This window comes from Linepithema humile, chromosome 1, assembly GCF_040581485.1.
Source record: "Linepithema humile isolate Giens D197 chromosome 1, Lhum_UNIL_v1.0, whole genome shotgun sequence".
NCBI classification, from domain to species: Eukaryota; Metazoa; Arthropoda; class Insecta; order Hymenoptera; family Formicidae; genus Linepithema; species Linepithema humile.
The window spans coordinates 45,427,981-45,443,616 of NC_090128.1; the positions used below are offsets into that span (position 1 = coordinate 45,427,981).

Below are 15,636 nucleotides of genomic sequence, written 5' to 3' on the forward strand. Positions count from 1 at the left end.
CAGCCGGGTGTCATTGATCGACGCGCGTAACGCGCACATTTATACGTGATTGACGTTTTTCACATTCTCAACAATCGGACTCGTTTCGAGTTTCGGATGTTAAGCCCCCCCTCATCGATCCGTCGCTTAGGTCGACGACAGTCGACGGAGGGGAAAATATCTAGACATCGCGTTACAATGGAATGCCGCGAAGTTGTTCCCTTAAAAAATGCATTCCACTCCCGTGCGAACGGCTCTATCGCGCAAAAGTACGATTATTAATTCAATGTCACTCGATACGTATAGCCCCGTTGCGCCCCCATCTGGGTCACGGCTTTTCGCACGTCCAGTGCGAATAAATCGCTACATTGGGTCCACGAAGATTTCTCCACCGCGCTGCAGTCCCGCGAAAAATAGAGGACAGCAATTGATACCTAATAGTTTTAAGCGCCTTGGCGCCCGGCCAAAAACGGGGGATTCGTTTCCATACGCGCGATATAAAATTAAATACCGAAATTCCAGCCGGCTTCCGATATCGCGATAGAAACGGATTTTGGCTTGTGAATCTCGCAATCGGTTAAATCCACTTCGCGTCGATAAAAGTCTTACAAATCGATGTAAATATATTCAATCGAAATTTCAGCAGCGTGAAAATTCTTCCAGACTCGCGAATTTTAGAATTATCAGACGAGACTATCGCGCTTTCGTATCGAATATTAAAAGTTGAAAATGTTGCGCGCGGAGGCAAAAACGCGCAGCGACAAAAGGTCGCTCCGCGAATCTAAGACAAAAACATCCGAAATAAACGAGAGGAGGGGGAGAGGGAGGGGGCCATAGAAAAATGCGATATTCAGTAGAGCTAGCCAGCCAGAGAGAGAGAGAGAGAGAGAGCGGTCGTCGTCGTCGTCGGCGGCGAGCGCAATTAGCAGTCGCATTTACGATGCCTACTGGCGCAACTCTCGCATTTTCCCACGAGCAGAGCCGTGAGAATAATTCATGGTCTTCCGACGGCGCTCCTGCACCGAACGCTGGCGCGGTGGCCGCGAACGGCAGGGATGAAGGGATGCGGCGCGGGGAGGGCGAGGGGGGAGGGGAGGGATTTCAGAGGCAGAACTGTACCGGCCACTCGGTAGGCAGCATCGTCATAAATTCGTGCTGAAAGTGGAAAAGCCTCGCGGGCGGCGCGCCTCGCTGTACGAGCCTGGGTCGTTAAACAAATGGGATGCACAGTAGCGGCTTCTTTCTGGCGGTCACTCCCTCTTTAAAAGAATTAATAATGTTGCGCTCCCGCCCTCGCGGCACCTCTACGCTTCGCTTCCTCCACATCGCGCTCGAAACGTTACGTGTTTCGTGATTTTTTTTCAACGCGAGACACGCTCGACGGCTAATGCAAGACACAAAAATCTAACGTCTCTGTGTAAAATATGTGTAAAAAATATTTCCTTTAACATTGCATATTTTCGAACGGCTCGGCGATGGACTCGACGGCGAAACTTGGCGAAGAAAAATCCGATTTCCGATATTTCGGACAGACGGTGCGAAGCACTGGCCGACAGACGAAAGTATCAATCACGATGCGAGCAAAGTGTCGGGGCGACGTCAATCTGGACGCGAAGGTGAATTGATACTGTCACAACGTTACGACTGCTGGGGTTCGGTGTTATCGGAGCCCGTAATCGCCATTAAACCATATCCATAAATTAGCATACGATTCCGCCGACCCCTAACTCGTTTCGCTGATCCTCCGGCAACCCCAGTCGCAGCGGTAGACTGCTAAAATCCCGTTATATACTCGAACCGACGAAATCCGGAGAACAACGCCGCCTCGAGAATTACTCCCCCAATAACACGATTTCGTCGACGATCAAAGGATTACGCGATCCTGCGGGATGACTATTTTCGGGCGACTCGACGTCGCGCGAATATGTCACGTCGGGGAAAAAACAGCATGACAGCCGGGGCACACCGGGGTTGAATCATTGCGGGGCGTCGGACACGTCGGAGGGCGCTCGAGCGACAGAGGACCCGCGCGCGCTAGTTCCGTTTCCACACTCGTGGAAATTTCAGCGTGTCTCGCCGCCACACGTGCGCCGCGCGCGAATGGCGCCATAAATTCACGCTGTCGTTCTGAAACGCTCACCCTTCCGCCGCTGAATTGCATTTACGACCATAATTACTTATCCCGGATAATTTAGTCGCCAGCTGCATTCATTGATATAACGTATATGCACCTATCATTTTGCAATCTCCATCTTCGCGATGTGTAATTTCACAATGTCGTTATTACTTCTTACGATATGCTCCGTGGAAATTAATATGCGAGAGCCGTTCAACGTATTCTCTATATTTCTGAGTGTGAAAGAAAACGGATAGATACAACATTACTTTTTTTTCACCTTTCAATGCAATTCCTCTTCGCACTTGAACACTTGTTACGTCTAATAATTAACTTATGTAAGTCCTCTATAAAAACAGCATCTAATCGCGGCCTGTCGTAGCGTTACCGAGAACATATTGTACGTTCCTCGTAACAGCTGTTCTTGCGATTTTTAAGTTAAAAGCTAAATCCTCAGTGCCGAAATAATAATTAATTTTATCCAAACTTATAATTTAGCGTTGCAAATTACATTACCGCGGCTTATCAGCCTTTCGAAAAAATTCGCGTGATCTAAGGAGCCTCTAATCTCGCTCTTACATCCTTCTTCCTTCGAAGAAACAATCCGAGTTTGCGTGTCTCATCTCGCGATGGTATCGCGAACGTACACGTACAAGGTGCTTTTCACGCAGAAGCGAGAAAGGTGCGCATTGTCAGAGTGCAGTCTCCGCGAAGAGATGCGTTCTTTACTACCGTACATATAATTCCGTTTCTCACCGCGCGTAAACAGCCGTTTCGCGCGAGCTGCAGTTTTTGCCGTTGGCGCTCAGGGGAATATTTTACGATCTAGCGTGAAAAGATTGTCATAATCGTATCGCTTGAGCGCGAATAACAGTGATTGTTTACTTATCTGATGATGAAGAAACTTTATTAAAAGACGAATCATCTCTTTCTTTGCTACTTTATATGCTATTATATTATATATATGTTACTTTTATATTTAAACAATTACTGTATCGGGTTGTGTATTTACTATAAGTCAGTCAAAATTAATAACGACGGACTCACGTACTTTTAAAAATGTTTTACGAGTAGGCAACTCAAATTATTATATAATTTCGAGAAATTCACGTTTAAAGTATCTATGTGGCGCGTGCATCGCGTGCTGCTATCTTATATACAAAATTAATGTAATAAATAATTGCACATAGATCCATTTATTATCGAACAACTTTTCATAAATGTGACAAGGCTGCCTGAGAATGTCCACCTGACAATGCTTTAATAAATTTTCTATTAACAAGCTACGTTAAAGCGCATAAGAGATGGTAAAGAACTGCAGCTGCGATCGATAGACAAACATAAAAGTTTCAATTAAACGACTGAAATATTTAATGAGACTTTTTTGATAGTTTGCACAAATTATTCAATCAATAATGAAGCGAACGACGCTAGCTGTGCATTTAATTGTAACAACATTAATTAATAATGAACTAAAGAGATCCGAGATGTAATTTCCACAAACCGCAAATCATAATAGCGGTGCTTTCGTCGTAATTTTCGCTAGGAAGAACTGCAGTAAGCGCGGAAAAAAAAACTCTGCAAGTAAAAGCGGAAAGATCACCGTCAAGTAAGGTAAATGCGATCTCCTCGCTTAATTTTTGAAAATCAACGAAGAATACCGCGGAAGATTCGAATCTAGGAGACCGCTTTTGAAAATCAACAAAAGTCGAAGGGTTCTACGAAAAAGACGACCGCGATCTTACTTCACAAAAGACGTTCGCCGAGAAATGCCCGTCGTGTATCTCTTTGCTTAATCTCCGTAAAAGGGAAGATAAACTCGAACTGAGATCTCGTACAGCCGCGAGATAAATTCGTTCGCGTTCGTAAACACAAAATCCATCTTCGTTTCCGAAAATCGCACGAGCGCCGCCCACAAAAATCGCGTGTATCGCTTTCCATGGAGTTTCGATTAAACGGGAAATTGAGATCGTTTATCTCGCGAAGGCGTGACATAATATCGCCGTCGAAGATCGGACGCGCTGGAGGTGAACGAAGAATGGTAAATCGATTCGATACAAGATAGCCTTGTATCGGCGAGAAGATTGACTTATTGATCGAGCATAAGCCTCCCGTCGAGCCGGGAAAGAGAACTTCGACATAGGATAGCTCGACCATCTTACGTCTCGCAACGTCTGATCTTGTGTTTATCCGCGGAAAGATGTTCAAGTTTTTTCATCACTATTCGGAACGAGCCGCTGATGTTTCGCGGCCATTCCGCATTTCGCAAAATTTCGAAAATCCTTCTGATACCTTTTGACGAGAACAAAATTTTCATTCATCCACCAATTTTACTCATTTGAAGAAATTCCATTCGTCTACTTAGTTTTAGTCGTAAATAAAACTCATTATAATAATTGTTTTAATATAAAAGTAAATTTTTTTTAATAGAAGACTTACCTTTACAATATTTTCTACATCTTCGGTATTGTCAAGTGACGATCGCGCATTAGCACCCTGAAAAGGAAAAGATTCAGAAAATGTAGTTTAGAATTTTTAAAAACTCATCTTCGGTCTTTTATCAATTTTATTACATATTCGATGATTAATATCGACAAAAAAAATTGAATTAACTGAAAAACGAAGATAAAAAATGTGTATATATATATATTTATTGTAATTAATTGCAACGTGTAATGGAAATTCTGATTGAAATACATATTAACAGCATATCATAAATTAATAGTGTTAATTAGAAAAATATGTTCAATTGCATGAAATAAAAAGAATAATCATGCAGATAGAAAAATATTCCGCAACGAAATCAAGTTAAACGACGAAAAATCGGCTTGAATTCAGATTCAGCACCAACGCAAAGATGCACAGGATTCATTTCCTCGATAGATCGAACCAATTCCTCTTCCTGCGCGCAACGAGCAAGTTCAAACTCACGTATGCATTCCGAGGACTAATTTACACAAACGAATCCGCTCTCTTCGCGAGATTTCTCCGCCATTTATCATGAGCCTCCTCGAGCGATCATTAATCAGCAGCGTTGAGGGAGGGAGTGGGAGGGCATTGAAGAGAGTGTAATGGGGAGTGAGCGGGAGGACACGTCCGAACGGGTGGTATTACGAGTAACGGCGAGTAGTCATTCCCGGAAAGAAAACGCGGAAACAATGGTGAATGCGTGGGATGGCTGAAGCGCCGGACGAGGTGGGTACGGATGCGAGGGAAGGGTTGAGAGAGCGTCTAGGAACTCTTAGCCGGAGGACATCGCGTCGAGGATAGGGTGGAACAGGGAGACGGACTGGATAATCACGGAAAAGGATCGAGCGGAAAATGGGAAAAGCGAGAGAAAAAAAGGAGAGAGAGATATATTTCACATTATCTCGTCGCTTTTCGAGCGATGAGAAGCGTTAAATAAAAAGTGTCGTTACGTCTGAAATATTATAAAATATTATTATTTTAATAAATGTTACCCGCCATTTATTCATTTAATCGAGACTTCGCCATTTTCAATTTTAGTCTGCATCAATGAAGGTGATGAATTCCCTAAAATTATTTTCAACAAAAATACACAAACTTTTATTAAATAATAATAGATATTGATATCCCTGGGAAGAGAAAAGGAGGCGAAAAGAAGGTGAGGTAAGAAAGAACGATGGAAAGTAAAGGGAAAATTAGCGGAAAGAGGTGACACAAGAAAGACTCGAGATATATCGCTTTCATTAACGTCCGGCGATACTTAGCTTGCGAATTTACCCCTCGTTGTCAACTGCGTCCTCCTTTCCCCTTTATCTTCTTCACGCGTAATTCCAAACTAATTTCGCGGATGAGAACGAATGGCCGACGACTCGGCGGCGAACGATTCGCCATCCATTGTCAAAGAAAGTGGAAAGGAAAAAAAGATGTCGGACCAAGACGACGACGGGCGAGAAAGAGAGAGCGAAAGAGAGAGAACGCCGAAGAAACAGACGGGAATCAATTTTCCGGGAGAACGAGAAGGAGAGGGGACGAGGGGACGAGGAGACGCACTCAGATCACAGCCGGTTCTAATTGTATAAGTACACCCGGAGAAAGAAAGGCACTCCGATCGTCGCCTGGATGGGCAACATGTGACCGAGCGGGAAGGGAGAATTGAAGAAGGAGACGCGATCGATAGTCAATCTCAATGAAATTTGCACCTCGAGGAGCTACGCGTAATAGCGTCCGCCGACTCGAGCCCCCCCCCCCCTCCTCACCACTGCCCCCGTCGCCATCTGGACCACCCTCCGCCCGGTTGGATTTCCATTGAAAAGCGATTCGTTCTCTGTCAACGAGCCTGTCGAGCCAACTGGTGTCGTTTGATACCGGCCGGATGATCTCGAAGTGGAAGTTCAGCCGGCGCGGAGAAGGAGAGAGAGAGAGAGAGAGGAGGGGGATAATAATAACCTCTTTATTATGGCTCCTCGGTGATTAATGCCACGGTTGCTTGATCTTTCTCCCGCGATTTGCGGCCGGAGAGGGAGGAAACTACGCGATTCGCTCGTTTCAACGCGGAAGTAAATGGCGTTCGAGATATCAAGGAATGATTGATAATTGAAGAGCTCGATGCGGTGATCCCGGGTGATTCAGAGTATCGTTAATTTCTCAGAAAAGAGATGCAGTTTGTGTATTCGAGTCAACAACATTCTCGTTGAAAAAGGAGAATAAAAGAAATTCTCAAAGATATACCAAAAATAAATAAAACAAAATAAATTCAACGAAATAAAATAATTATTCGCCCATTTGTTATGCAAATTGTACGACAGTTCTTTTTTTCACTCGCGTACACTCGATTATTGATTTAGCTGCAGCTGCGGAGTTACTTGATGTTGCAAGATATCGAGTAATAGCATCGACATACGCAATTAAAATCGATATTAAAGTGCTAATATTCAGGCAGCAGTATTAAAGTATTAATGCTCAAACAGATTCCATAAGAGAAATAATGAAAAGCACATAGAGTGATTAGCGGCAGCATAATGATCCTAACAACTTGTCAATTTCAACAGTGTCGTTTAGTACGTATGACAATAGCGCCAGTCGCCGCCGGAAACTTTGCTTTTAATCTTCTTACGTGACAAATAATCGCAGCTCTGGCGAGACGTGCTATTAAAGTAGTTCGAGACTTTGTGAGTCTAGCCTTCGCAACGTCACCGCCGCGGCTTGCGCGTCGAGAGGTCGCTAATATCATACACGTTGATAGTGATTTAAACGGAAAATCGATACTGTCAGCACGACAAGACTCTAATTCGCAAATTTTAGTCTAATAGTTTCCTGTCATTGCGATCTAAACGTTTGATAAAGCATCACTTTCGCCATTTTCGCAAATATTTTTATAAATTTGTTATTATGCGTGCTGCGAAAAAAAAATACTGATGAAGTAAAGAGAAATAAAAATGACGCAAAGAATTAAAAATTGCTTATTCAAAGCGACCTTCATAGAATTCATTCTTTCGGCAGTAAACGCATCAATTACCGAAATTGTTCCACGATTGATTATTTTTCAATATCACCCGAACGCTTCCAAATTTCAGATTAATCTTCTCACTTTTCAACATGCATACAAAATATCCCAGAGATTATGTAGAATAAAAGCTCTACATATATGCATTTTTATTCATGCATTTTGTATATGTGTAGTTCAATATTTACAATTATTTTTTTTACATTTATCAACCGCGAATAAAACCCGCTTAACGAAGAAGCAAACGAATAAAACATTTAATAAATAAAAAAATCATTTCTGCTGCTCTTATTTTAAACAGCTCTAAAAGAATTAACGGTAACTTCGAGTTTGTACAGCGAAAGAAATAAAAAAAATGTAGAAATGTTTTTTTTACCTTTGTTACATTATTATTTTAATTTAATCTTTTTACATTTCTCTCTTTTTCTACGTTTGAAACAGATTTTCAGAGCACCAATATAAAACTTCTATCGCGCTAACCGTTACATTAACAACTCTAGCGTTCTTTCGGTCAATATTCACTCGAAACAATCAATCTGTTACTTTCGAAAAACCGCCTCTCCCGAGGCATGCAAACCGAAACGATCCCCGAAACCAAATCACCGCGCACGAGAAAAGGAATGCGAAGGTGGGAGAGAGATGGAAAAATCGATACTCACGTTAACCTCGATCAGCTTCAGGCGACCGGGGAAAGCGCGATTCGCAAGGCCGCCTCCGGAACTGGCGACACCGCCGCCGCCGCCGCTGCCGCCGCCGCCGCCGCCGCCGCCGCCGCCGCCGCCGCCGCCGCCGCCGCCGCCGCCGCCGCCAGAACTGCCGACGGGTAGCGTATTGCTATTGCTTCCCACAACGGGGGACGGTGGGCGCGGCTGAGGCGGTCCTTTAGCCGGAAGCAAAGGGTGGCTGCGATGATCGTTGCTGTTGATCGGCTGCTTGATCGGCTGACCAGGGTAGCCACCGCGGCCGCCGTAGGGCGGCTTGCTGTCCGCGGGCTTAACGAAGCCGCCTCGTTGTTGTTGGCTTCCGCTCGACGAGCCGGACGACGAGGAAGACGCTGAGTTTGATCCCCTGGGCCCACCGGGCTTCTTGAACTCCTGCCCCGCGGACGAGGAGCAGCCTCTGGAGGAGCTGCCGGAATTGGACCTGTGATGGGAGACGCTCGACGAGGACGTCGAGCTGCCCGTCGATATGCCGTCGACACCGATCAGACGCTTGGAATCGTCCAGCAAGTGCTTAACCAACGAGTAGCTGCCCAGCTTGGATTCGATTTCAGGATCAGGCGTCGTCTGCAATGAAGCAAAAGCGAAGGAACATGAATAAGGGAGTCGAAATCGAGACTCAACGTCATCACCTGACAGTTGAAAAGTGCACTTTTGCGTAACACGATAAATACGTAATGAACACCTAATTAACGTTACGTAACCTAATTGTCCGCTGCTCGCAATTGTAAATAAAGAGGTTGCGCAGCGAGTTGTCTACCGCCGACTCATATTTTAATGTCAGGGATTCCGAAGGGGTGAGTTATATCACCAATTATTACATTTTTAATTAATAGACCAGCAAGTTCACAATTAATTTAATGAATCTCGCGTAGAGCCGTTAAATGCCGCTTAAACTTTCCACCTTTTCAAGAAATTGATTTTCGTCGGGAGATCGCGGTGACAAGTCACACCTTAAATGATTCACGCTTGAACGGCGTTGTGTCGGCTCGAAGAGTAACGTAAGGGTGGCAACGTAACGAATCAATCATGTCGCGGTGGCGCTCCTTAAGCTCCCTCTCGCCCCCGTCATTTATCAAAGAAAGATCAGCGGCGCGCGCGAGAGAGAGAGAGAGAGAGAGAGAGAGAGAGAGAGAGAGAAAGAGAATCACGATCGAAAACCGCAGTCGCCGCTATACAGTCGCGGCGCGAAACACTCGTCGAGTTTCATTCCGCGCGTATAACATATGTATGTATGCTCTCTTCGGTCGCGCGCTGATTGCACAGGCAATTAGCAAAAATTAATGCGTCGGAGGAGCAGGCGGGCGGCTGCCGAGTTCACGACGCACAATGTTCGACTAGTAATTTAGCGTGTAGCGCGCGCACGCTAATATGAATCACGTTGTACGTGCGCAATAATACAACCGCTGTTCTCGCCGAGCAGCGCGCTCGGCTCACTGCTCTCGGCAAGCAGCCGCGCGTTTCGCCTTTGTCCGTTAAGGACAATGAGATCGAATCGCGGTTTAATAAGGAGGTCGACGTGGGGGACGGCGGGGAGGGCGCGCGCGCGAGCGCGTGAGAGAGAAAGAACTTAACGTGATTAATGAGCGCCGCTATAAATCACGTCCGCTTGTTAGCGCCGGAAGACTTTTTCGCGCCGATCGCCCTCATAATAAAGGCGGCGCGCCCCCTTCGATGGATGCGCCCGAGTCGGAATTTCGGAAAGCAGCGGCTCCAAATTCTTGCGCGTGCTCGGACGAATAATGACACCAGGCGACGACGGGGACAATGGAATTGTCGAGAGCGATTGTTAGCGCTGATTATAGCGGCGGGACGAAAAACACCGCGGCCGTTGAATCTTACGTACTGTAATATCGCCCGACTTGAGTCACGAATGTCCCGATAACATTCACGAATAGCATGAATGTGAACTGTAATGTAACCGATATCAATGAAAAATATAAGTATATAGATAAAATGAGTGAAAACTTTTCCACTTTTTTATTCAATTTAAAAGAAATGTTTTAATAGAAATGTCTCCATTGATATTTCCTCCTAAACCATCGCACAGTGGGATGAATCTTTTGTTCTAAACGCACGACAGGGGACATTGACGTGTCTCGCTAATTAAGCCCCGAGGTGCCGCTCCTCCCACAAAGTTTGCGGTAGCGTAAACGCGAGAGAGTGGGCGAGTGAGGGAAAAAGACGTGGCGTAGGTGACCAGGTCAGGAACTTCTCATCCGCCCTGACCTCGCTCAACCTCGTCCGGCCTCTCCGCCTCCGGCCAGTCAGTCAGCCACCCCCGCCACCGCAATCGAGTGGCAAGTACTCCACGTGTGCGCCGGCGGCGTCACCACCCGTGCGTACACTCGCGCAAACACGTACGACTCGTAAAACAGGCACACGCGGAGCGGCGTCCCGTTATCAGCGTAAACGTCGTAAAACCTCCGTAATTATAGCGCGTCGTAACCCAACTGCCATATTGCGAAAGATGATACCCCGCCGACGATGAAAATGCACGTCGCCCGTGTGCGAGGGAAATCGATAAACCCTGGCTCTGGCCTGCCGGCGGAAACTTGCTAAGCTTCGGATACGCGGAGTGCTAAATGACTTGCGACGGGATTCCGGGAGCCCGGCGGATTGCAGAAAGAAATTAATGGAAAATAAAAATTCATCGAGCATTGTGAGAGAAGGAACGGCGACGGCGAGTGTTCGCCGAAGAGAAATTGTTCGGGAGTTTCGGAGCGAACGCTCGTGGTGTGTCTTGCAGTTTCTCGGAACACTCCTAATATCGCATTTATCCTTAGAATTCTACGCATTCTTCATAAAACAGGCTGCATATAAATCTGTCCATGAATATCTTAAATGAAAGAAAAATGAAATCGGAAGAATAGCCAGGAGAATGGATCTCACGGTTTCGCGAAATAACGTCGGATTCCTCCTCGCGCACAAATGCACACGCGCGGGTGAACAATTTCCCTCAGCTGCGTGAGTGAATTCCGCGTATCGCGAGTGCAGGCAAATATCGACGCCGTGATATCTGCACGCGAACGCACGACCGTCACCATGCGCGGTCGTGCGGTATTTATGAGTCTGTGCGAACTCGCAAATGGATAAAAGCGGTCCGCGCGCGCGCGCGCGCGCGGACGTCGCCACGCGGATCGGGCGCGGATGTCCGATTGAGCTTTGATCCACTTAACTGACACACCGCGCCCCATCGAGCGCACGTTCGAAATTCGTTGCGTGTGAAATGAGAGCGTTTCGCTGAGATGCTTCGGCACGCGAGAATTACGCCGCGCAGTCGCCGTTAAACTAAAGTTCTTTTTCGTTTTCTTCAAATTTTTTTTCCATATTCTTTCCCACTTCTCAGTTTGCGAGGAAAAAGGATCGGAGATGAACTTAATTAATAAAATTGAAAACTTTCGTGCTAAATTAATAATTGGAAACCTGAACCGCGGAGAACTTAGTCAGCGCGAATGACGCTGTTTGCAGAATTGCGTGTATACGCGCGACGTACATCGGCTATGTTTACAATTCACTAATCATTACAATCGGAATGTGCGAGTAGTGTTTGAATGCGATTTATGCACAAAGCAACTGATGTCTGTGAGCACCGCTAAAGATCCATTGCGGCACAATGCGCTTTGTTGCGGCATGAATGACCCGCGGGTATAACTTCTCGCTGAGAGAAAAAGCTCGGAAAAACCTGGATACTTCCGCATCCGCGTCCGAGTTAAGCTTCTTATTCCTGAAGAAATTCGACAAAGCCTGCGGCTACTCGCTCGCCACATAATCGTAGAAAGTATTGCATACTTTTCATAAAATATATATGTATATATGTACATAATATAAAGCTTAATGCAGCAAAATCCTCCAGAATGCTTGGGAGCTTAAGCTCTTTCTCTAAATTTAATTTAGTTAATTTTATTTATATTATTCTTCATTATACTTTAATTATCCTATTTTAAACACCGCTCGCACACAAAAAACTTTTCTTCAGTAGAATATCTATCTCGAAAAACTCAAGATGCCAAAGCAAAGATAAGCACCGTTGATTAAAAACAGTTTAATTGAAAAGAGGCATTACAAAATTACGAAAGGTTCATTCCGTTCGTCCGAGTATTCGCTGTTTGCCTTTGATATCGTGCGACAAAAGTTCGGTATCACGAGGGACAAAAAACATCGTCGGGGTCGCGATTCGGGAGGATGAAGAAGGATTTAAACGACCTTTCTCGCATCTCCTATTCCCACTTTCTCCCTTTTACGACGCGCGCACGTCCACATAAATATAATGGTCAGTACATGAAAAAAAGTGCGAAAAAAAAAGGGGAAGGTCAGATCGGAGCGCGGAGGGTCAACGAACCGCTCCGCGGAAGGCGGAATGTCATTTTCTGCGGTTTTTACCGGAGGCGGCCGCAGTAGTTGTAGTCTGCGTCAGTGAAAAATGTTAAATACAAAACGACCGGCAGCGAAACGAGAACTTTTCAAATAATGCACTAATGTCAAATTAAAGGGTCGAAGATAATGAAAGCTGTTCTACAAAATTACTGCTTTTAAATTAAAAAAAAAAAAAAGAATTGGATAAATAAATAACAAACAAGAAATTCTGTGATTACAGACGAAGAAATATAGAACATAAAACACGATCAACAATTTCCTTACTTTAACTTTAAATTACACACACAAAGTGCCAGCACAAAGTTATATTAATCTAATAAAATAACGTCGACGCGATGATATTTAATTATAAATATCAGAAACAATTATAATAAATGTAATAGTAATAGTATTTTTTTTATCTAGCACTGTGCCGCGTAAACGGAGTACTGACCACTCTCGTGAGGACATTGTAATGGCGATTGATTTACTTTTTTCGCGAGTAATTCGTCCGGAACGACGGACGCGAGGCGTGTAAATTCGCCTTGAGCGACGAAAAAGCCGCAATAATTTCGACGACGAGGCAGGTGGATGTCTCGTTTGAGGTTACGTGAGCCGCGGCACGTACGCTCCTTTCTTCTCTCCCCCCCCTCCCCCTCCCCCTCGATCCCCTGCCCTCGTTCTCTCTCTCTCGCTCACGCCCGAGAGAAAGATATATTTCGCTCGACGGCGCGGCGACGGCGAATGTACTTGCCAACCGTTCAGACTGGTGCATCCTCCGAGCTACTCCGCGCTGCCAGTTCATCTGACAGCTGCGGCAGGACCGAAATCTCTATTCCGCCGAGAGAACCGTCGTTAAACCATTAGTATGAGCGCTGCGCTCAGATCGGAGATTATTCGCTTCTTACGCGCCGGTAATACGCAATGTCTCGTTATCTCGTTCGCTCTTGCTTCCATTTTCCGCAGGATTTACAGAGGAACGACTCGCGAACCATGAAAAAGTTTCACTAACGAATCATCGGCCAAATCAATCCTATTAAAATAAGAGAGATAATAGACATTTAAAATACATAATGTATATATTATAAATCTTACCGTTATATTTCTTCACATTTTTCAATATTTATCGCGCTTTTATATCAATTATTCGTCTTCTTAATGCTATACGATTTGTTGAACTCGGTACTCTGCAAACGCAAAGACGAAATTAGAAGTATATGCATTATTTTATTGAATAAAATCGGTTCGTCGAGAGGCAACTATTTCAGTTCCCCGATCGATACAGTTAAACACAATAAAGCAAAAATTACTTATTTAACTCTGAGACTCAAAAATCTTTATAGAAGAACATTGATTTCTTCAAACTGCGATAAAGTTATTAAATTAAAGTTATATTTGAAAAAATCATCGCGAAAATATCACCTCGTCAATAAATTGCTCCGAACATTTCCCGATAAATCTCGGTAAATTTCTATACTCATTTCGATGCAATGTTTATAGCATTTAAAATGGAACTTATCAGCGCGCTTTTAAATAATTATCATAATTATCATATATAGAGCTGCGAAATATGGGGAATTGCGAAGTCGAATAAAAACGGATTCAAATTAGCGGGCCGCGCGTGAATTAACGTAAACACGAAATTAATTAATAAAAACCGCCTTGAGCCGCCGCGCGCTCGCGAGCAAAGTATTAAAATCGCCCTTTCGCGCGCGTTCCGTTGTTTCGAGCCCGCTTCCTCACCTCCTCCCGCCTCTCGCGCCGGAGTATGAGAACGTGCAAGCGGCGAAAAAAGGGTGAAGAAAAAAGAAAAAAATTGGTGGATAGAAGTCGACGGACTGGCGCACGGGGGCGGGGCAAAAAATCAAGGGGTAATGAAGAGGGTGGCGGACGGAGGAGAATGTGCAAAAAAAAAAAAAAAAGAGTCGAGCTTTTGCACGTAAAGGGCTGCCGTCTGCGCGAGCGTACTCGCTCTCTCTCTCTCTTTCTCTCTTCCTTCCTCCCCTACCCTCTCCATTTTAAAATGATACGTGCCTGGCATCGCTTTCCCGCGTTTCGCCGTCGCCGTCGTCGTCGTTTCGCTCCATGCATGTGAAATTCGCATTAAGCGACCAACGGCAACGGAAACGACACGACGACGACGACGACGGCGACTGGCTTCGTAGGTTCGCAGTTTGCGAGGTGGTGAGTAATCTACAAGAGAAGCTTTCTTCTCCACTTCCCGCGCTCAAGCTAAATTGCTCGATATTCGTGAGACCCGACTCTCTTACATCGGCTCTGTTCCCACCTTTTGTAATTTAATACGAAATGCGTGCGCCGTGTCTACAAGCAATTCAACTTCATGCCGTTTTAGTGTGCGATTCCGAAAGAGAGGGATTAAATGTTATCAAATATATCAAACGAGGCGTCCAATTCCGCGCGAGTACTGCCGGCGAAATTTCCGAAAGCGCGCCGCTGATCTTTTCTACTTATACCTGCGCTGCCGGTACGGTAATAAATCTCGAATACGGCAGCAAGTTTAATATTTATTACCGAATTGTGTAACGACGTGGCTATCGGGGGATCGGAAATATTACCGGCTCAATGGAACAATGCTACCGCGCACGGAGCTCTCTGACGAGAGGGAAAAGGGGGAAAATTGGAAGAGGAAGAAAATCTGATCAAACGCCCGCGGGGCTGTTTACGTACAGCCGACATCGTATCTCCGATAACAAAATGTTCAATATTGCTCGGACGTCTATATATTCGCCCGTCCAGATACGCGCGCAAAATTGTCGCATTGAAATACAAGTGCGCGCACTCGCTTGTATCGTATGACGTTTGCGAATCTTCATTTAATAAAGATTCGTTTAATTTAGAAATTTCTCGCGTACTTGGGTTCGAATAGATATTTCTAAGAATTGTATTCCAGTTACGAAGTAGTTTTCGCAACCACGAAATTCAGAACTGCTTCACCCGGCTGGCGACACGTCCATTTTACAGTCGCTTTCCTCGGA

The 15,636-nt window shown here is 45.1% G+C and overlaps 1 protein-coding gene across 10 annotated transcripts in view; it reads right to left on the reverse strand.

Moving 5' to 3' along the window:
- lilli (lilliputian) overlaps positions 1–15,636 on the reverse strand; it is a 199,455-nt gene that overhangs the window by 70,322 nt on the left and 113,497 nt on the right. For all 10 annotated transcript variants that reach the window (XM_067352889.1, XM_067352915.1, XM_067352904.1 and 7 more), the window contains 2 exons: positions 8,225–8,851; positions 4,535–4,591 (listed from right to left, as the gene is read on the reverse strand). In XM_067352889.1, the coding sequence (XP_067208990.1) occupies positions 4,535–4,591; positions 8,225–8,851 (684 nt within the window). The remainder of the gene's footprint in view (positions 1–4,534; positions 4,592–8,224; positions 8,852–15,636) is intronic.